General features: G+C 37.4%; 1 protein-coding gene across 2 annotated transcripts; it reads right to left on the bottom strand.

The window, feature by feature from the left end:
- Positions 1–6,002: 6,002 nt before the first annotated feature.
- On the bottom strand, positions 6,003–22,856 carry LOC145771640 (serine hydrolase-like protein). 2 transcript variants are annotated; one of them, XR_014289248.1, is made up of 12 exons: positions 22,644–22,856; positions 16,850–16,999; positions 16,122–16,235; positions 14,555–14,596; positions 13,642–13,661; positions 12,699–12,773; positions 11,199–11,305; positions 10,623–10,702; positions 9,204–9,318; positions 8,774–8,861; positions 8,049–8,514; positions 6,003–6,817 (listed from the first exon to the last, which is right to left on the bottom strand). XR_014289248.1 is itself a non-coding variant. In XM_082583365.1 (11 exons), the coding sequence occupies exons 1-11, from the start codon at positions 22,681–22,683 to the stop codon at positions 8,368–8,370; spliced, it is 978 nt and encodes a 325-aa protein (XP_082439491.1). In that variant the 5' UTR covers positions 22,684–22,856; the 3' UTR covers positions 7,421–8,367. The 2 variants fall into 2 exon arrangements, 1 of the variants encoding a protein (XP_082439491.1); XM_082583365.1 differs by lacking the exon at positions 6,003–6,817 and having other exon boundaries at positions 7,421–8,514.
- Positions 22,857–24,139: the final 1,283 nt, after the last annotated feature.

The raw sequence follows: 24,139 nt of genomic DNA, 5'->3' as shown, positions 1-24,139 counted from the left end.
TTCTGAATTCATAATCCAGGTGTATTTAGTATTCTACCTTCTCGCTAACTTCTATTTGAACATCCACATGTGCATCTGGTATTATATTTCATATCCGCTTATACTTGTGATTTTCTAGTAAAAGCTGAAAGAATGAATTAGTGTTTGTTTGATGTGTGGCCCTTCTGTAAGCATTACATTTTGCTAATTGGCCCTTGTGTTCGAAAGGTTTCTCACCCCTGTATTAGATGCTATAAGCACCAAGGTGCTTTTTCATTTATCAAATAGACACAATGCAGTTGCTGTCAAATTAGGTGTTACATTTTTTTGTGTCTGAAGTGACAAACTTATCATTTATGTGGGGTTGCAATTGACTAGTAGACCATAATATGGTTGTTTCATTGTCTTCATGTCAGTATGGGAACTTGTACCACCTTTGCAGTGTGTAGGCTATACAACTTGCATATATTTTGATCATGTATATTATATTACTGTTTATGATAAATAAATCATTGATTGATTGAACTTATGCAGTCAAAAAATAATGGAGCAAATGGCAATTTTACAAGCTTCTGATAAAAAATGGCTCAAAAGCAATGCTTCTTTTATATGGCAAATATAGCCACACATTAATTCAAACAACAAGGCAATATTAATGCATTAAACACAATCTTTGGGATGTAACAAAATATGTCAATCAAGTTTATTTCGGCATAGCTCCACATTAATTTCAATGCACAAATAGTAAAAAAATATGATATAATACTTTTATAGATTGGAAGCACAAAAAAAACATGCGGTTATCTAAGCCAAGATGCCCATCAAACATAGGCGCCTAAGCCGTGGGGGCCAGGCCCCCACGCATATTTCTGCGTGGGAGCAACTTTTTATGCTGTATTGATACATAAAACTATACATGAACTAGCGATCGGCAGCAGGAAAACATTTTTTAAATGCAAACCGCAACAGCTTTGCGATAAATAATCACTAGAACAAGTAGCGATGATACAATCCCACCTCAGACAAAAAAAATCTGTCATTTTCACATTGATTTAACGTCTGCAGACGTTGAAATCAATGTAAAAATGACTGATTTTGCTGCCTGGGACATAGCAAAATACTACCATTTTGCGTCGATTCAATGTCTATCAGATGTTGAATGCACCCAAAAACAACATAATTTGCTACGTAGACGCAGCGTGCGTTTAGCTTAATGCGCTTGCAAACAGACTCGATGTCACTTTCGAAAGTCGAAACCTCTGCAGAGAATTGTCGCGGCAGTGAATCGCTCGCTGTGAAAATGAACTTGAAGTCTCGGCCCGAGGTAACCACTAACCAACGCAACAAGGGCTGGTACAAACCGCATTGCGCACACGGGGCATAATCAACGCAACAACAGACTCGCGCAAACTGCATGGCGCACATACGACCGTTGCCATAGAAACCCGATTAAAGGCGGGAATATGCGCTTCTTTTGTCTCATCTGCAGCTGCAACACGAAAACGGGCTTATTACAGCGAATTGAAAGCAGGTCAGTCACAAGTTGCGATATTGTAGTGAAAAGGGAGCAACGTCAAGTCGAAAACTTAATCAAACGTCTCTCCGCAACTATTTTTCAAGGGCTGTTTATGGATGTCAGCAACTTTTAAATTTATTCAACGTGACGTGCTGTTGAATTGATGTAAACATGAATGATTTTGCTTTCAACAGGTATATTTTCAAGCGTATGATCAAGTTAGTATTTTCATTCCATTCACAGTATACCTTTTAGTAAACCTTTTCGTCTCTTGTTTCATGCTGATAAATCTAGTTCGTTGCTAAACTTTATGTTGTGCTTAGCTTAAAGAGTTGCAGTCCATCAACCGCTAGCTAACGCAAACGCATAGCATGTCACTGTGTTTTGGTCGAGTTTTGTTTATAATAATTAATGGTAGGTCGAACGTAGCGATAACTCCGAGTGTGGCAATAAAAGCAATCCTAGTGTGACGACATAATTACGTCATCCATTTGCGTGACATTTTGCTGAATTTACGTTGCTGCTGATGAAACACGCTTTCGCCCTCACGGCCAAAAAAATAGTTAGGCGCCTATGCCATCAAATGTTAAATTTTGTCAAGAAAGGGAGTACCGGTAGCTATGGCGAAATGAAGAGGAAAGTAGGCTAGCTGATCCACATAGTCACAGGCAAAGTACTAACTATTATTTATAGAATGTTATAATAATAATTAATAATGCACTGCATCCATCGCAGAATACGTTGCTTCGTAGCGCTTTACAAAGCAGACAGTGTCAATGCAGCCGTATAGAGGCGCAACTGAGTACATTATTACCCGAATTTATTGCGTTACTCAGTGCCAAGCAGAAGTTAGATTCAGTACCATTTTTAAAAAGTCTTTGGTATGACCCGACAGGGTATTGAATCCATGCCTGCCAATTCAGAGGCATAGCCTACGCATTAACCACTAAGCCGATATAACAACATGAAATACATGCCTCTAGTGGATGTTCCAGTATATAATAAATGGTTATTCATACTTCCAAACAATGTTGAGTTAATTTACTGACAAGAAAAACTTAAAGCAGAAATCTATTTGACATTTCAACAGAAAACAATTTCTTGTCTTGCGGAGCCGGAGTACATAGTCGTCACTTATAACGGTGTTGCCAGATGGCTGATCAACGATGCCAGATAGCAACGGATGATCTCCCCACAACCGGCAGCGCTGAGCAAATTTTTAAAACTTACCCTCTTTTCAGTATTTGCCAGTTTTCGTTTTCTTTCCGGAGCTAGGAAATTTCTTTATTGTGACAATCTTGTCTCCAACCAAGAAAATTTATATTGTTTTTTAGTACTATCTGGCAACACTTCTTTGGACAAAGTCAGTTCAACTTTTGGGGGTTCCCCTAAATAACTACGAATGACTAAACAACAACTGTGAACAACTAAATATACAGTGAGGGGCGGTCGAAACCTGTACCACTTTTGCTTATTTGATGCATATCTTCCATGTTTTAAATATTTTTCTCTAAAAATTGGTATTGGAATGCCTTTTGACGAAACCTACTTCACAACAAAAGCACAAGTTATTATTGTAACAATTGTAGCTTATAATTTGCACAAACATAAACACGCGCTGAAGTGCCGTATCGGCCCCAACATGGAGGGAGCGATAAGACCAGTGTAGGGACCCACAAAACACAGTTGCTTTATGAACAACAGAACATAAAAAATTTTCAAACAAATCGCTATGCTATATTAAAGGCACAGTTCTAAGAACTGATAGAGCAGGGGTTTCCAACCTTTTTTGCTGTTCGTATACCCCTTTGTCAGGTCAGAGCATTCTTCGTACCCCAAAAAAATTCTGATTGAATTTTTCAGGTATATATTGCTAAATTAAATTGCTTTTATAGTTCAATTAAACGTTAAACCGATATTTCACACAAACATGCAAAAATTACCAAAAAAAATTAAATGTCATTTATTTCGTTTGTCACTTCTTTTCTTAGTGAGATATTTGTTGCTGCTTTAATGACAAAATTCGCTCAAGCGATGGTTCGATTTTACTCAAGGCAACATGTAGATCATCTTGCAGTTGTAGACGATTTCTGTACTTATTCTTCATATAGGCTACATCATGGTCGAAAAGCCACTTTCACAGTAATAAGTTGTAGAGAAGAAAACTGTCATGGCTTCCATAGCAAGACTTGGGAAGGATTTATAGCAACACACCAAAAATCTTCTAGCTTTGATTTGTCAAATTTCAATTTTTGGCAGCTTTTTATTTCGATGATGTTCTCCTGCAAATTATCCTCATCCGATATTTTTTTAAATCAAAGAGAAATTAATTTATAATCCAATGCTGGAATTAATTCAATTCACCAGTAAAAAAAGTAACCATCCAAAGAATCAACCAGCATCTTTAATCATTTTTGACATTTTGCAGTCAGGGCCTCCGAGAGAAGTCAGCACTGGTCGGAAACAATACGAAAAATGGGCCCCACAATATTTTTTAGCAAATATACCACTATAATTTGTATCTTGCGTTGCATGTTCGTGTTAAGCTGAAATTAGCCTACTTTCCTCAGCATGAAAAGAACTTCCTTGAATGTAACAATCATCAATAATAATCACTGGATTAGCCTACACTTGAAGCAAAAAATGCCATTGAGGCAAACTATTTTGTCTAGAAAGCTTTGTAAACACACAATAGGCCTACAAGCAACGAAAATAGTTCAACCAAGCATTTAATTCAGGAGTGTCCAAACTTTTTCCCACGCGAGCCAGATTTGATAATAAGTGTTCGCGGGCCAACAGCCACAATAATTTTTCTGAAAACTGCAAGTTGAATTTATATGATTTTTGTGTGTCTGCAGGCCAAAAATAACACATTAGGCTACAACAACAGGCGCGGGCCATACAAAAACGTCTCGTGGGCCGGAGTTGGCCCACGGGCCGGACTTTGGACATCCTTGATTTAATTCAACCTTTTCTGGACTTTTTGCGATGCAAAGTTACGGATCACAGCATCAAATGGTAAAATTTTGCGGCGTCTGAATTGATGCACAACATGTAGGCTATAGTTAGGCTTTTCAATCGGTTTTGAGTCATGGGCCTACTGGAGCGAAAACAATTCTTTACAAATTTCAGTAATTGCTAAATCCACGTTCTCAAAGCGCAACCGTTGGAGGTAGCTATCGGAACACAAAAAAATCATAACAAAACTATTTGGAAAAACCTTTCGAAAGTTGCGATCAATGATTCCTTGTGTAGAGATTATGGGGTGGTTCCTTCTGGTTTGCAGCTGAAGTTTGCTCTGTGGCTTTCTGTCAAAAGTACTAACTCCTCCAAAATGTCTTGAAAAATGCCGTTGTTGTAACCTACAAATGGTTTAAATTTGTCCCACATGCCGCAACTGCACAACAGACATACGATGAAATTTTCATGGAACTTCAAACTTATCGACGATAAGGTTGAGTTTGTTGATCAATTCCAACAACTATCCAATCCTTTGCAATGTACGGTAGAACGCGCATTGAGAGGTTGAACTGTTGCATGGAAACCAGGTAGGCTATTAGGAAACCCTCTGTTACCAGTCAAGTCAAGGTAGTTGTTTCTATGCTAATATTTATGATAGAAGTGAATGACTGGTCAAAATCTTTACAAAACTTACGGTACCATCGTTTGATATAAGATCAATATCAGACTGGATTGGACCATAGACTTACTAGTAGGCTACCGTAAGTCATCTGTGGTTGGACTCTATGATTGGAACATAGAGTCATCTATGATTGGACAGTCTGCCAGATCTCTCAAAAGAGGTTACCAGTTTTTTATTGAAGATTATTTGCATAAAATTTTTTAGACTCGATGCCAGATGCAATGACCTTAATCCGTCCCTTGCTTGAAAGCGAAATTGAAGCCTTTGCAGCATGCTCTGCTTCAAATCCACCATTTTCTACTTCTTGAAACATCATGATGCATCAAATGAAGATCTGCAGATTGATACTGCATTCGGAAAAGTAAACCATGACTGTTTTTAAAGTGCGCAACCTTAAAAAAGCTTTCATAATGTAGGCTAACTTAGGCTATATATTTTTGAATGAACATATGTCTAATTTCAACTGCGGTGGTCCACCATCTACATCTCAGTTGGTTTAGTGCTTGACTTTACGAATGAAGATACTCTAAGCGGTGCAGGTTCGAATCTCGGGGTAAGGAAATGCGCTTAAGCAAGGCATTTCAAGGACTGCTCTGGTTATGAGCTAATTCACAGACCACACTTCAACAAAAGAAAAACCTCGCTCTGCCAACCTCGATGACCTGCGACAATAGTTCAAAAACTCTACAAATATGCGAAACTACCAGGATTAAGCTTTCTCAGTCCAAGTAGGCTAGTCCTCAATAGGCTACAGAATATCTGTATTTTCGATCCGCTTCTGCGCATAGTCTTAAGCACAAATGGAAGTGGCCACTTGATTGTGTTTTCAGATGTAGCTGACGAAAAAACTGTTCATGGTTGTCTTCAAATGCCATAAGCAAAAAGTGGTGTCAACACAATATGAGGCAATTTTCAGAATAGAGGGGGTGAAGAAAAATTAAAAAAAAATTGTCTTAGAGTTCTTAGAGGAAGGGTCTCAAATACGCGGCGACGTTTGCATTTTTTAACTTTTAAATTTTCAGTTTGAACAATTAAAATTCACTTAATGAGGTAAAACTTACTCTGAAATTGCTAAAAAGGTCTGAAAATGCCCATCAATCTCCACTTCACTTCTAAGCGCTAGCCTATTGTCCGGCCATTTTATTAGGCTACTTGCGAGAAACTCGTATCTTCACATCACAATGCCTATTGACTTGTGCGACTATCGCAATAGCAACCTTGGTATCCTACTTGGGGCGGTCTGCTTCCGCGCTTTTTGAGAGTCGGTTGCAAAATTTCATTGAACGATGATGAACCGTTTTATCGGCATCCACAACGCACTGTTACAAAATAATTGAAACTGCAAGAGCACAATAAACACAGCAGGACCAGAGACTTAAAAAAAATGGCCTGCTACATCCACGGCTGCGGAAAGCTATAATTTTAGGATGGCGATGCAACCTGGGGAAGGTTCACCAGCTTAGGTTGCGGAGGCCAGGGTATGGAGTCGAGGTGCCAGTGGAAGAAGTATGGATCGAAAATTCGAGAGCTGTTGGACCCGTCCGCAAAATTTAGAATGGCGGAACGGGCCAGGAAGGCAGGTTTAACTTTTCGTAATGCAAACAGGTATTGCGTCTCTTGGGTTAATTCACAAGCATTCAGTTGGCCCTTTGAGAGCAGTTTGAGTTTGAGACCCTTGCCTTAGAGCAGGTGTTCCTAACCGGGGGTAAATTTCACCTACCGAGGGGGTAAATTTACTGAATCATAAATTAAAGCAAACTTCGTTTTTTTTAGTTATTAAAAAACTGGTAGTGTTGCACTAAATTTTGATTCAAATTTATGCTTAATGTAAGTTTTCGTCTTTTTCTTTTATCTCCACGCAAGTAGACTATCAGTTTCATTTCAGCAGCGTAGGCTATGTGTGCTTCAGTTTCACTGTAGGCTACACAACCTAATTAGACCACAAAGACGAGATTCGAGTTAGTGAGGCAAGAATTAGTCTTCAGCTAGACGAGTCAACTTACGTGTCGAACTGTGCATATTTTTTTGGTTTATTGTCGATATGTGCATGCTGCTGAGTTGAAAGAGGAATTCTTGATGTGCGAAAGTTTAGAGATGACTACCAAAGCGGTAAATGTTCTGGAAAAAATGGATAATTTCTTTCAACAAAATTATATATCCTGGAATCATGTGAGTTCAATTTGTACAGACGGTGCCCTTTCTATGCTCGTTGCTAAGTCTGGCTTTACAACTCTTGTGAAAAAACGAGCACCGAACATCATTTCTACTCACTGTGCCCTTCATCGACATGCACTGGCAAGTAAAACCCTTCCAGAATATTTGAAAGCAGTATTGAAGCATGGAGTTGAATGTGTGAATTTTATCAGGGCACGTGCTTTTAATCATCGTCTTTTCAAAGTGGTTTGTGATCAGATGGGATCAGAACACTCTGTTCTCCTTTATCACACCGAAGTTCGGTGGCTCTCTAGGGGTTTTGTTTTGTCTCGAGTTTTCGAACTGCATGGTGAAATCGAAATTTTTCTTCGAGAACGCAAATCCCCGTCGAGTAAGCACTTTGGCGCCAACAAATTTATTGGTGCATTATTGGCTTACTTGGCAGACATTTTTTCAAGTTTGAACCAACTCAATATGCAAATGCAAGGCAAAAGTGATACCATTATAGATGTAGCCTACATGGTAAAATTTAGGGCTTTCAGACAAAGTTAGATCTGTGGAGTAAGAGTTCAAAAAGGAATTTACGCAAATTTTCCAACATTTGATGATTGGAAAGTCAATAGAAGTCGTAACGAGATTTCTGACCTCGAAGTCTGGACACGGACATCACAAGGGGCCACCAAAACGGTGGGGGTAGATTTTACTTTTTTCATTCAGCAAGGGGAAAACGAGAAAAAAAAAGTTAAGAACCTCTGCCTTAGAGTATAAACCAAGCATAGTCCTGTCACAATAAACTTATTCAAGATAATGAAGCATCACTAAAGTGGACACTGGGATTTCTTCAACGGATGCAATAAGTGATAGTTAGATTTCAAACTTATGAGCAAAGAAGTAACAAAATGAATTCAACTAATACTCTTTGAAATTATGAAGAAAACAAAAGATTGCGATGTAGCCTAACAAATAAAACATTAACGATGTTGGCTTGTTGCGTCATCAATTTGCGAAAGAAAAAAAGAAAATATTAAAAAGAAAAGCAAAAAATGAATTTGAGATTGGCTCATTCCGTCAAACATCACAATCGTGAGAAAGTCGATGGCTGTTTTTGTAATAATCCTGATCTTGGAGGTCGGTTAAGCATGGTTGTTATGTGCTCGATCACTTTGTCTGGTTGGCACAAATGTACGAAGTGCATACCATCCACAGTGACACAACGGTAGTACTGCAACATATCGCAGAAAAAGCAAGTTTAGTTTGTTTTCAGCAAAATCTTTTCTTGGAAATATGATTGTATTTTAATTCAGTGAGCCTTGTAACTTCCTTAAACAACATTCCAGTCGAGAGATTATTCTTAACATTATGCAAATTACAGGGTTTTGCTGGAGCGTGCATCTTGCTTTATCACACTCTTGCTCGTACTCTACACAAGTCACCAATGAGATACTAAACGTTAATCTTCAACCATCGTGTATAATTCTTACCTCGCTTGACTTAAACCCGTTTTCAAATATTTTATTTGTAACCTCTTTCCTATAGTCAGAAAATGTAGTCATTATTCCACGTTTTGCGCTGAAATAAATACACATAAAAAATAGTTAGGCCTACAATGAGAATGTGTTATATAACAACGTAATCTACGGTAAACATGCCTTATTCTCAGCGCTTTGGTAGGCAAACACTTGCAGCACAGCAGTATAGATTTGGAGACCCAGTTGAGTGCACTATTTACTTAAAAGTTAGGGCTTCGTATTTTCTCAATGCGGTGTGGTACACAAAAGCAAAATTTAGTGTGTCATATTTATGATGCTTCAATGTAAGCCAACGGGGCATCGAACCAACATCCACTGACTATAAGACGAGTTCTTCTTGGCGGGCGTGGTTATGAGTTTCTACTTATTGTAGGCTACTCACATCACGTGCAATGTTTCTGCGCGAACCTTCGACATAAAATGAAATATCTCGGGTGTAGCTTGAGCAAAGGGTTCCCAGAAAGTGTGTCGGATGTCCCTGACCAACTTGCAGGTGCCTAGAAAGTACACAGTGCAGTTGTTAACAATAAACGGAACACGACTTGTATGCCTGAACATGTGGAAAGATGCTAGCAGCTAGATAGTCATCCACTGTCTAGTGCCGGACAATTTAGATACTGTCTCACTGTGGTGCCCGGATGATTGAGGCGTTATTCTGAGTAAAGTGGTTACTGGTTATTGCTTATATACTTGGGAGTGTTTTTCACTCGAAATGTAGTCTAATGCAGTCATTTGAGTTATTCTAATCAAAGTGAAGAAGCCAAGCTTCGTTGCACTTTCTTCTTGTTTATTTTAAATGATTTAAAATCTGTATGCTAATTATTAGCGGTGGGTTAGCGCAGCGGGAAGCTTTCAAATCATGCAATCCTGGTTCGACTCCCTGCTTTTGCTTGTTGTTGACAAACACCGCTTACCTCTACCCAGGGTGTAATAAATTGAGTGGACATAGTTGCTGAAAAAAAAGGCGGCCGAGAGAAAGGAACTGGCCACCCAATCTCCATAGTGCCGAAGGTTTAGTATAATGAGAAGTGATCAAAAGTGAGAAAAACTAACTGAAAAAGGTGATCAGGTACTATGACATTTCCTCAAATGGGCGATCAACCTAACACAGAAAGCAATCATTTAAAAAATAAATCAATAGTTTTTTTTACAAGTCTAAACCTTAAACCATTTGACCAGGTTAACACTCACAATAGCATTTCAAAAAAAAATTTAATATAATTTACGACTCCTAATGGAAGAAAACCGGTTCCACAACATAAATTATATTAAATTTTTTTTTGAAATGCTATTGTGAGTGTTAACCTGGTCAAATGGTTTAAGGTTTAGACTTGTAAAAAAAACTATTGGTTTATAATGAGAAGCTTATCTTCTGATACCCCGATGCTTAAATTCAAGTATGAGACTCATCTTTACGTTTACTTATTCAATCACTCAGCAAATCGACATAAAACCTTAAGTTGAACAGATGCATGCAGTCAAAAAAACACAAACTTTTGAAAATTTATCTCGGAGTTGGTAAATACTTTCATGAAATAAATTGTAACCAGGCATGTAGCAAAAAATCACATGACAATTGACACCAATAATCCTATATGAACTATAGCATTAATTAGCAAGCAACTGATAAAGCAAAAGGTCGACAGACCCTGCTTTAACGATATATTTCAAAAGAAAAAGTAAATAATGTCAAGATAAAGTTGTAATAAATCCGTTTTTTTTTTACTTGAAAAAATAAAAGATACCCAGCTCTGCTAACTCTGTTTGAAATGCGACAACATAAAATTAAAACTGAAAATACCATTTTCGAGCCAGACAAGTCCTCTTTCAAGAAGGATATCTGCACTCGGGCCATCCAGTGACGTATTTGCCTGCAACAACCTGAAACAGAATACCATTAGTTGTAACTTTTATGTGGTTATGAACCATGGACAAGCAAAACATAGTAACCTTAGCGGGTAACTATCAGGAATTAAATCTGCAATATACATAAAATGAAAATTGTAAGATAAATTTGACTTTGCACTAGTAATAACTGTAACGACACTCTGGACTGAAATGCACAAACTGAACAAATGATACAAGGATGGTTACGAGTAAATTATACGGTGGGAAACAGATCACATGAGGTGTAAACTACAGGCATTAGACAAAAAATTAGAACACACACAAAAGGAACGACGAGCCACAGGCGAATACCTGCCTGTCGAGAGATGGATTGATACGTTTGATTCTTAAGGCTACCGTGATCTTAGTCTAAAAATCATGGAAGATGAAAATTCACACAGTCGTCTACTATTCGTCACACTGCGTCAAAGAAAAAATATAGCAATGAAATGGTTAAACCAGGTAGACGAATATTACGAAGCAATGTTACCTTTTCTTTATTTCTTCATAAGAATACGTTTTAGGAGCTATATCAACCTCTTTCTGAAACTTAGCATGTTTTTCTATGCACAATCGTAGTCTGAGAGAAATGCTCATCTGCAAACAATGCAAGGATACATAAAACAATCTTTAAACCAATACCTTTTTTGCAGTCAAAGTTAGGATATTACTGCAGTACTGCGCCGTTATTGTTCTGCATGTAACATTGCACTTGGCTGGGTTACGCACTATGCTACAGAATACAGTTAATAATTCATTTGTTATACAATGCATGGGGATATGTGAAATAAATACAAATTGAGGACAGCTGAATCATCTCGTCAGTGCCACGTCATATCTTGACTACATGGTTTTGATTCTCAATCATCACCGTCGTCGCTTAAACACGCAGGGCTGAGCCAACATTGAAGAAACGCAAACCTCCTGCTCCATTCAGTGGATAAAGGATGATAAGGCCTGTTTTATGTTCTTCATAGTTACCTTCGCAAAAAGAAAAAAACACTTTCCATCGGAGCTAGCCTGAATAGGAAGCCCGAAAAAACAGCAGTAGGGAGTTAGCTTCAATTGCACTTTCCCTTTTTAGTCTGCCCAATTAATCGCGATAATGTCTTTGCCTTTCAGCTGGACTGAAAAGTGAAGCGGTTGGCAGGTATGTGTGTCTATCAGCCAAACGGGAATGGTCAAAGGACAATAAACTTGAGTAGAGAAAGGGGTTTAGCTTCAGTGCCGGTCAACCGATAAACACATACAGTTGCTGAGTGTAAAAGCTTAGCTATTTACTACCTGCAGAAACGGGAAGTTTGCCCAATTACGTGGGGCACATGCATATGGTTGCAGTGCTCCATTGATGGCAGTGTTGAACTGTTGATGTTGTGACTGTGAGCACTGTGGCACCAAACAATCAAACATACATGCCGTTCACAATACGTTGCAGAGGTAAATAAACGAGAGCCGCTGTATAGTGTGTTAGCCCCTGCACCCCAACTTGAGTAGACGTTCTCACAGCATCGGCTCAATGGTGAGAACATCTGCGCGACGTTCAAAAGGACGTGGGTTCGACACCGCTCCAGAGCACGAGGCTGTGTCTCGGCAAAAACACTTAATGGCATGCTAAAATAAGGGGTGAGGTGGCTCGAAGACTATACGTCATTTCGCTGCTTTCTGTTGTATCGCATCTGTAATCGCAGTATTATGTATGTTATCGCAATGGGCGCAAATAAAAGCATGATTATTATTATTATTATTTCAATAATGCAGCGAGAGATAACAGCACTTGGTACACTAGTGACACCAAGAGAAGGTAGTAGATAAGCGATATATCTTATGTTACCGAAAGATACTTTGGCTCAGGACAAAAAAGCATAGATTTCCGATTTCGTAACGTAGTGTTGTTAACCCTTGTAAGAACTTTGCTACTTTGTGCCTTGTTTGCTAGCGGTTGGTTGTTACGCAAATGGCGGTAGTAAATCTATATCTCGTTGTCTCTCACCTCCACACCAAGGAATGCCCCAGTACTATCAAGCAGCAACAGTTTGTCAACTCTTTCAGGAAAGGTGCCTGCAAACTAAAATTCATGAACCAAATTAACAAAAACGCTTTTTGCTGATTGGGATGGAATAGTTAATTACAGCATTTGATTGAAGCGACAAAATGAATGGCCACAAATCAAACTTGTTTACATTGATTTTCGGTCTGCAAACGTTGAATAAATATGAAAGACAATTGGTGCGGAATGCCCTAGCAAATACTTTGCCAAAAATAGCGACAAGCAACTTTAAAATTTAAGTATATTGATGCTTTAGAAAGCAAGTTAATTACAGAATGCATAAATGAAACCACTTTTTTAAAACTATAAAGTAATATTGTGAAAACATTTGAAGTATATTTCTCAATTTGCTAGGCTACATAAATAGTATAGCATGCATAATTGAATAGCGAAGTAGCAAACCCAAGAACAATGCGAAAGAAATTATTGAAGGCAACGCGTAAATGATTAACACAAGAGAGTAATCACACGAAAGTTGACATGCACAAATAGTAACACGAGGTGCCTAGAACAAGACATTAATAAGGAGATTTAAGCGCTTTGAAAAAGTCACTCGTAATGTATTTACCATACAATGATCGTTTCTACACATTATCATCATCCTCAAGCAAACTATCGACATCAAACAGGAAAAACTTCACGGGTGTTTTTTAAACTAACAACCCTCATATATTTTCTGCCAAGGTGGTTTTAAATTACAGGGAGTGAATTCCCTTTGACTTCATGACTTTAAACACCATTTGATTCTTCCAACCTTCACGCATGTTAATTTATATTCCATGAAATATTAAAAGGTGTTGAAGTGAAAACTGGATCGTAGCCAAAAACTGTCAATATTAATATGTCAACAAATGTGCAATGACAAGAGGATAATATCCATACTCACCAAAGTTGCGAAATGGCTAGCTGTAAAAATAAAGCTGTTAAGAAGAACCTGCATCTTGTCACTACTTAGTATAAAATGGTGTGCATCAAAAAGTCTATTTCATAAACCAGTCAGCTATACATGCAACTACTTACTGGCAAGGCACTTTCTGGCATAGTTGACAGAGAAAATTAGACTCTTAGCTATTACCATTTCTATGAAAGGCAAAACACCACTAGTATATTTGAAGCTTAGGTTCAAAATAGAGTTACAAACAACAAACAATAAATTCCGAAAAAAGAACCCAGCTGCTTAGTGGCAAACATGGAGGCTACGCTACACCATTATGCTGAGTAAAACGCAATGCTCGTTACTCTTGTGAATACTCAGCCTTGTGTTGACAGCCACAATGATGTTTCTTTCTACAAAAACGCTACCGGTTTATATTATACAGACATTAACCCAAACAGACATTTTAGCACTGATTGATTGAATCTTTATTCTCAGACTGGGAAAGCTTTCTTGAAGAACTTAATCCTGGCAGTTTCGTATACTTGTAGAGGCTTTGAATCACTGACACAGACCCGTTCACCGAGATTGACAGAGTGAAGTTTCCGGTTGTTGAAGTCTTGTTGCCGGGGAACTATTCTATCCATTAGATGCCGCTGAATGGAGAGCAGTCCTTAACGTGCGTTGCTCAAGCGCACACCCCGAGAGTCGAACCAGCACCGCTTGATCTTGAAGCTTCTTCGTTCCAAAAGTGACGCGCTAACCAATTGAGCTACCGGGGCGGACATAATATATGTATAATATATAAGAAGTAAAGGAAAATCACAGCATTGTTTACAAATCTAATCAACAACTCAGGTCAGTCTGCAAATGTATCATATCAGCAAAAAACATATTTAGCTTACTACAGCACTATTTGACTTACACATGCTGTGGGTAATGATGCTGAAATATCCCCATGAAAAATCTGCAAAAAAAGTGTGCCAAAGTTACCAAATTGTGTATCAACTAATCATCAACACCATCATCCTACTGCAATTCACCATGCACCTGTGGTCAGGCCAAAGTCTCAAGGAGTCTGTAGCAGAAGTTGGCAGTAGCGTGCTACTTTTATAGCGCCGCTACCTTTTTGGTAGAAGTAGCAGCTGCAGTAGCGACGCTACTTTTTTTAAATGTAGTGGTAGCAGAAAGGCGCTTCATGTCTTTCAGTTGCACTCCTGCTACTTGGCAATTTAAAGTAAACTAAATGAGTAAATGACTCGTTTCCGGAGATTTTGATACGTGAAACAATACGTGAAAAAATCACAGTACAAATCATTCGACCATTGCGGGAAACATCAAGCCATGTTGATACCGACAAGTGTGACACCAATAGTCCAATACCAGTCGCGATTCCTAAGATGAATCTTTTTGTATGTTCGTCGTCGTTCGTATGAAGCAGAAAGTTTGTGGTCAGCCAAATAGAAGGACTTGGAGCCATCTTTTCGTCAGATCGTCAAGTGACCGGAGGCCTGTTATTCCATTGGGAGGGGAATAGATGGCACACCCAAAAATGATGTGGTTTGTTGATGTCATCGCATGAAACGTTAGTCCAGAAAGAAAAGTCCATTGTGGAGGCCTTTTTCAGACAAAAGCAAGTCCTTGAGCTTTCCTAATGCCAATTTATAAGTTGCTTTATTAAATACAAACCCCCATTCCTTCCAGTGCTGCGGTAAAGAGATTTTTCTCTGTTGGAAAAGACGTGCTGATGCAGGGCTGAAGCCAAAGTGGGCAAGACTCAGCGACTCGTATCAAGAAGGCAGTATTACCGTAGACCAATATATAGCATGCTTTGGTATGAATATCAGTTTTTAAGTTTGATTTCTATCAGCGTTCTGCATTTTTGTTCTACATTCCTTTAATGGTTTAATTTTGGGTGTCAGATGGGTCATCCTCTTTTGTTCTGATGAAGTCAATTATTTTTCTTACTATAATAAACTGCTACGCAAGAGGATAGACATTGTTCTCACTTTTCAGGTCATCCTTACCACTATCGTGCTCGGGATGTCGCTGTACTAACTACAGCTCTGCATGGACGACTTACTACTAACTGCGTCGCAACTGGTCTGTTGGTAGGGTATCGTGAATCTTATCCTAGTTGTTTGCATATTACTCCTAAATTATTAAAAATTAGGCGGTACTATAATATATTTCAGTACCGTACATAGCAATGTATTTATAAATATGCATTGGTTTAACATTAGTATATATGAAAAAAATGCTTAAGCAAAGGTTGGCTATGATTAAAGTCATAGTTGCTTTTGTTGAAGTCTTTAATGAAGTTTCATGCCAAAGTATAAAAGTGACTTTTAGCAAGGGCATTTTTATTTATTCAATCGGTATCAATTATAATTTGTATACAGCAAAATAGTCTACTTCACAATCACCAAAAACTTCTGTGTTGTAAGAAATGGGAAATGAGTAATTAACCATATTTTAATTCTTAAACTCACAATCAGCAATTTTGTGTATCACAGCAACACTGTCACAAGCAACATAAATAGATCCAATGGGAATCCCTGATGATCGCCCATATCCAGGTAAGTCAATAAAAGCATAAAATCTATCTGTCAAAAAATATGCAAAACATAAATTATATATATGTACAATTGTACATACTATATCAACCAACATAAAAGTAGGCCTAATTACGGAAGAAAATCTATCCTTAGCATAAATTAAAATTTCTGCTTGTAATTTAAAGAATTCTATTTAAAATTGTCAAACAGCTAATTTATCAAATTAAAAAAATGACAAGCATGTATTGTAGTTACATCTCTCTAACAAGCTTAAATAACTAAAACAAAGTAAAGTGATGCGAAAATAGGTGGAACGCTACAGAAGTTACCAAGGTTACTAAAAAATCTACACTATACAGTAATTCTAAATGCTTTTTGTTGCACAAAAAAGTAAAATTTGAAATTACAACCATATAAATTACAGTAGAAAATTACCTATTACTGTATACTGAAAATGGCAGAGCTCATAAACCCAGTTTAATTCCACTGAACCATTAGATTTTTAACGTAAATGTTGGAAAACCTTCCTACTGCCACACCAGAGATGCTCAATAGCCTATACTTATGGATACAGGACTTTAAAATTATGCATTTTAATGGAAAATTATTAAATCAATCGTCTGGAAACCCTGGTGACTTTTGGATGCTACACTGGTATTTACCTTGGGGCAACATTGGTATTAAGGTATCAAATGTATTGCAGTTGTCCAGCCAACCATGAAGACATAGCACAGGAGGATTACAAGGTTCTCCATATGTTTTGCCTGCAACAACTCCCCATGGAACAGGGATCTCAATCTCTGTTGTGATTCCTGCATAAAGATTGACATTTTGTAATTAACAGTGTTCTGAAAGAACTTTTATTAAACCAAGCATGTAACTAAAACAATTTCTTAAATAATGACTTTCAAATTATTTTGGTCATATTTTGATAGTTTCTCACTATTGAAAACCAGTGGTATAGCAGTACCATCTGCTACACTTGGAGATTTAAAAAAATTGTACCCCGACCCCCTCAGAAATAAGGTATATATGGTAGACTGATTCCAATTTTTACCGTATGATCAATTCAATTGCCAGTACTAGCCGTTACCAAATAATCAATTCACAAATTTCCTTGGTTTATCGAGTATTCATATGGTTTATCAGCTGACTTTGGTGACCTTTTGGTCTTTCGCTGCCATCCTTGTTGTGCGAATTATTTGTGTTTATTGTGTTTTTGCTTTTTGTGTCTTTCTTTTTCGCCAACAAAACAAAAAATAAACTGAACTTATCGAGTTACCTACTGCAACACTATTATGATAACTATAGTATAAACAAAACATTTTCCTTGCTTTAAAAAGTAATGCATCAATGATCTTCATTTATATACAAGATTTTGCAATTTGCACTTATTGGTCAATGGTCAAACTGAAGTTACAGTGTGACCTCATTCTATCAATCAAAGTAATCTCCACAAACTTCTGAATTTTTATAGTACCGGTAAGAAAAATTCAGTATAAACCAGGAGTTATTAGCATTCTGTAGTGTTACAAAGTGAACTGACATGGCAGGAAAGAAAATAGAAAAAACATATTTTTATCACACCCAAAACAATGTTGGATATAAATGACTTAGCTTTCTGGATACATTTCTACTATTTCAACTTTTAGAAAAATCTATGAGAACTGGTATTTGCATTTTGCCACCCCCCAAAATCCTGCGACCCTTGGATATGTCTATGTCACTCTCTGAAGAAGCAGATGTGGCAGACCTGTACAGAAAAATATTTTGAAACTGATATAAACAAGAAAATTGATTTTTATTTGATTTTCACCAAACAAGGGCGTTTTCAACAGATGTAGTGGATGCTTTCAACAATGTGAGATAGGTATATAGCTATTTCTGAAGGTGGGAAAGCCAAATTTGCTGATTCATCTTCACTACAGCATGTAGCATCTTCAATCCCACAGCTCAACAAGTCGTCTATGTCACTGTACTGGCATCGTAATGCGAACAACGAACTTGTGCGTTTTTCCTATGCCAGATTACACCAAATCGATAAACAATTCTACTTTTGCTGTAGCGAATTTGTTGTGACTAGACGGAATGGTACAAAGTCAATCATTAAAGTAGTTTCAATTATCCGATTTCATACGCATTTTGAAACCGGTAAGGCTGCACAACCGGTTATTCTATATTCGGTATTCTATTTTGCCCATCCCTATCTGACAAGCTGTCACTCCGTTTTATCTTTGTTTTTGAAGTCATTCTTTTGAAGTTTGACTTTTGTAAATCTAGCAATTATTTCATAATGTCATTGCACAAATCTCACTACAGTCTAATTCTGAAAATAATGGAAACTAATTAAGCCAGGTAGCATTGTCAAGTAAGAGTTGAGTTATAAATATGCAATAAGTTTATATGATATGATGACTGTTCATCTTGTTTGATCACAATGACATACCAGTAATTCAAGTTTTACAATTGTAATTGTGTGTCACAATGCTCTAATTAAGTTTCATATTGCTTTTATTCTGTGAAGATTTGCGACCGACTAGAAATCGAGCCATGGCCGCTGGTTGAAAACCACTGGTACATTACTGACTTTAGCAGTCTGTTGTGTTGTATCCAGGCCTCGAAATTCGTTTTTGTTGACGGCGGACAAACGTGTCTGATCTAAGCAGCTATCTCGGCAGACAAATTAAGTCTCACGGCGGACACACCAGTTTTAGCGTTGATCGTCATGTTTAATCACTTTATCTTGATAATTCTTCGCCATTTGAGAACTACTGTATAGCTACGGTTGAAAAGGCTTTTTAAAATTTCAGTGAAGTCACTCTGAAAGGCTTTCATCAGACCAACGATGTGCGCTCGAAGAGTCAAAGCGCCGTGTAGATGCTTAATACGGTACGACGCATAACTGATTAACTTCCACCGAACGAGGTCGCGTGGCTTCTTGCATCACAATGCTCTGGGCACGAGTCGGAGAACTTCTACACTAATGCCACTATTTTCTGCTGTGCAAAGTTTCATTGGGATTTTTTCTTAAGGTTTATTTTTGCGTGTCTTGTGAGCGAAATTTACTTTTCCTTGGGCGTTTTCTTTCTTACTGTAATACCAAAACTTAACAAATTTTGCTGCATCTTGCTGTAATATAGCCTAATCGTATAATCTAATTTTGTAACCTACCTTGCGTGTTATCAATATTACTCGATCAAAGCCAGACATTGTGACGTAAGACTTGAACTAAGTTGCATGTGATTGGTGTAATGTAGAAGTACCGGTATTCCCATCGATTCTTAGCGAAGAATTTGCCTTTGTTACGCTGATTCAATGTCATCTATCGTTGAAGCAACGTAAAACTCGAAAGTTTTCCTTCTTGAATCTGAATGGAAGCTAGGAGATACAGTATTCACATTTTCTAGATGCGCGGGAAATTATATTCTTGCAACAATTGTTTGTGCTATGCAATGACGATTTGTATCCGTAGTTCCTGTGTTATTTCTCGGCGGACAAATATGACCGATCTAGAGGGTACTTCCCGCCAGGGCCGGATTTAGCTGATGGGGGGCCCGGGGCACTTTTAGATCGGGGGGCCCCCGTGCAAAAAAAATTTTCAAGCCTACGGCGCGAAAAACCATCTCTACGTCTACAGTAGCATCAGTCCAGTACTGCACAGCATTTTGCAGAAACTTTAAAGGCCAAAAGGGAAAAAATAACACAAAATCACATTTTTTTCCACATAGGGGGGCCCTTCAAAAGTCGGGGGGCCCGGGGCAACTGCCCCCTCTGCCCCCCCCTAAATCCGGGCCTGCTTCCCGCGGACATCACATGCTGTGACGGCAGACATGTCCGCCGTGAATTTCGAAGCCTGTGTATCTATTTCAATTTCATAGCTTTACTGACTAGTGACTACAACAGCATTACTGACAGAGGTTGAAAAGCAACTGATTACATATCTATATATATATAGTTTCGGGAGAGAGTTTGCTTTTTTATACCAAAGACAGGCAAGACACAACAATACCACAGGGTTGAGCATTACAACAGTATATTATATATTTTTTACATATTTACAAAATAGTTTAACATTCAAACGTTTTCGGCTTAACCTAAGCCCTCATCAGGAATCTGAAAATATTGATAAAATGCAATAAATTTCAACTTCTTGAAGGTAACTAGCTAACTAATTGTAAGCATCAAGAAATACGCAGCGGTTTGTATGCAAAGCTATATATGCAAAGCTAAATTGTTGATGTCAAAATGTCGAAATATTTCAACTAAAGTGCCTTTGCAATTGCATCCTTTGAAATACCGGTACCATCCTTACACACATGCTCTATAATATAAAGCGAAGTCATACGAGGGGCGAGGGCACATATAAAAAGGATTAATTATGATCCCATAAACTTAGCTTTTGTTTGTGGACTATGGTTGACAAAACAGACATTCAGACAATTTATGACAATCAAAGAACAAAGGTGCAAAAGGCAATTTTACAAGCTTTGGACAATAAAGTGACACCAGTGAAACATGATTCAGCAGCAATGATTGTCTTGTATAGCAAATATAGGCACAATTTATTTGAAGCAAAGGCAATATCAATGAATTAGGCAAAATATTTAGAATGGAAATATATCTATATCAAATTTTGTCATGAAAGTCTATAGCAAATATAGAGGAAAGTAGCCTAGGTACATAATCCAAATAGACAGACAATCGATAACAACTTAATAACATTGAATTGCATATTTCAAAATTAATACAGAAATGAAATAGATACATAATTTCAAACGTTTTCGGCAAAACTTTCTGCCCTCTTCAGGAAAATATCTTAATTCATCTAAACCAGCGGTTCTTAAACTGGGGGGCGCGAAAGGTTCACAAGGGGGGGCGCGAGCGTTGTCAAACTATGTGACTAAACGTCGCGTAATGAAATTTTGGGGTCGTAATGAAATAATTTAATTTAGTCTAGTGCCGGTAGGTTGTAGTCTTGCCATGATGTCAATTGACCGCAACCGTCGGTATGAAATGTCGAACGATAAAATATAACCAATTGTAACAATTGATGCTACGCTATCATTGCTGTAACGTGCTGACCAAAAGTAACTTTACCGCTCGCAGTATGATTTCAAAGTAGCCTAGCAACTAGTTTCTGAAGGAACCTAGACTAAGTTTGAAGCAGTTAGTAGTTACTGTACAAGATTAATTGAGTATGGATCAGTGGTTAGGTTCCGTAGATTCATGTAGTAACAATGTTAATTAATTTGTAATAAAAGTTTATCTACGGAAAACCTGAAAGCCTCCAAATTAAAAAGGGATATTAACGTGGATGTCCCCATAATAGGGTCGCATAGAAATATATTTTTCAAAATGGGGTCGCAGAACAAAAAAGTTTGAGAAGTCCTGGTATAAGGTAACGGTAGCCTGTCATCGAAGTAGCCTATAATTAACTTTTCGATTTTGTTAATTTTAGCATTGATTTAAATATTAAATTTTAGTAAGTATGATATGATACTCGAAATATATTGACATAAAAATGAGAGAAAAAAAGAGAAAATATGATGAACAGTATCTGAAGTATGGCTTTATAGATGCCACAGCGAATGGTGAAGTCGTACCACAATGTGTGATGTGTTTTGAAAATCTGAGGAACGATGCATTGCGACCATGTGGTTTGAAGCGTCATCTTGAGACAAAACACCCTGGTCATAAAGATAAACCTTTGGCTTTTTTTCAAAGCAAGAAAGACTCATTTAAAAAAATGAAAACTGCGAGTAGCGAGTGCTTTCGCAAATCGTCATCTGCGGAAGTAGTAGTACAAGGAGTGGGTAGCGTGGCGATACCCACACTTCTTCCGTTTTCGTCCACTTATCTGTGCGAAAGTGGCTTTTCTACACTTTTGAACATAAAAACAAAACATCGAAACAAACTTATTGATTGTGAAGCCGATCTGAGGTGTGCATTATCAGCTACAAAGCCTCGAATTAAACTTTTGGTTTCCGAAAAACAATTACATCCCTCACATTGATGAAAGCTAAATCTAAATTCCTGCAGTCATTACACTTTAATGTTTGCTAATTTTGTAGTTTGGTGGGACGCAAGTTTGGATGGCACGTCAAAGGGGGCGCGGCTCAAAAAGTTTAAGAACCCCTGATCTAAACAAAACAATTATTGGTGAAATGTTAATAATTAACATTTCACGAATAATTGTTTTGTTTAGATGAATTGTTATAGATGAATTAAGATATTTTCCTGAAGAGGGCAGAAAGTTTTGCCGAAAACGTTTGAAATTATGTATCTATTTCATTTCTGTATTAATTTTGAATTATGCAATTCAATGTTATTAAGTTGTTATCGATTGTCTGTCTATGGTTTTTAAAAAGTACCTCTCTACCAAAGCTATACTAATCCAAATAGAGAAAGAAGTAACTATTGAGTGTGTTTCACAGAATTTGATAACAACATACACACCTCTGGAAGATGTTCCTGTATGTAATAATTGGTTATCCATAATTCCGAACAATGTTGAATTAATTTCCTCACAAGAAATAATTAAATTAGACAAGAGTTTGGCATAACAATCAATGAAGCAAATGTTCTCCTGGTGACAGTGTTGAGCGGAGTGTGATTTTTGACTCTATGAAACCAGACTACCCAAAAAAAATTTATTATTTGAAAATCTAAATCCACTCCACTCTAAAATCAAATTCTGAATTAACGTGATGCCACATACTAGCCAATGCATGTAACACGAAATAGCTGAAGAGTACAAAAATCTTTGTCCACTTCAGTTACTCAGTAGCAAGTAATGGTTTTAGTGGCGTGCAGCCGGCACTAATAATAGTTCAGTTCAGTTGTTTTTATTTCTGACCATCATATCAAAACAATACACGTCAGCATAGCAGAAGCAAATAACTAAGCATTATGCTCAGTCGAAAATCATGGGATAATTTTTATTTTTTCTGGACTTATTTAATTTAGGCTAACAAAAATGCAAAATTGCTGAACTAAACTCCGCAAAAATGAATCTTCGAATCCACTCCATTTTCTAAAAATCTGGATAACTCTGGCTCTGCTCCACTTCAACCCCTATGCTACCTGGCAATCGTTCATCACTCATAACAGTGTTGTCAGATGCCACAAGATAATTTCTCCACAGCCGGGTGACGCCGAGCAAATTTCCAAAGCAATTTATTAAGCTTAACCTTTTGTTAATTATCAACAACATTGTATCAATCTGAGTGTGACCTCTAAAAAAACGTAATTCTTTTCAGGATTATTTTCATTTCAATTTTCCGGAGCCAAGTAATTTCTCAAATTTTTGCAACCAAGAAAGTTTTTTAATAATGTTGTTCATCTGGCAGTTTTAACATTTTATTTTAGTTTCAACTGTTGGGGTTCCCCTAAGCAAGGATAAATGTACCTCTTTACTTCGCAGTCTGCATTTTCGGTAGTCGGACCCAGGGTTGCCAGACTGAAATTTGTAAAAAAGGCCAAACTCACCAAGAAAAAAGGCCAACTTAAGGCCAAATATGTAGAAAAAAGGCCAAAAATCAGCCAAATTTCAACAAGATAAAATAAACATTGTAATCACGGTTGCCAGACTATGAAAAGTTCTTAATGCAAAATAATACAAAAAAAAAAAAAGCCAAAACAAGGAAAATATTAGATAAAAAAGGCCAAATGGATAGGTTATTTACCTGTTTATATTAAAAATAATGAAATATACATAATTGCATATATTTAACAAATTTACTTAAATTTTATTGGATTATTGAAGAATTTCTTCTAAATAGTTGGTTCATTCATTTTCAATTCCATTCAATTCAATTTATTTTTCATTGCTGGCGCAAACATGTAGAAAACGGCAAAGTAAACTCACGAATTTAGCACCAACAAAAGGGAAAGATGGCAAAACCAAAAGGTTTAAAATATGCAAAAACAGTGTTGGGATGTCACTATCTTTA

This window comes from Aplidium turbinatum, chromosome 6, assembly GCF_918807975.1.
Source record: "Aplidium turbinatum chromosome 6, kaAplTurb1.1, whole genome shotgun sequence".
NCBI classification, from domain to species: domain Eukaryota; kingdom Metazoa; phylum Chordata; class Ascidiacea; order Aplousobranchia; family Polyclinidae; genus Aplidium; species Aplidium turbinatum.
Note: the sequence above shows the minus strand (reverse complement) of the source record. Positions and strands in the feature narration are given on the sequence as shown.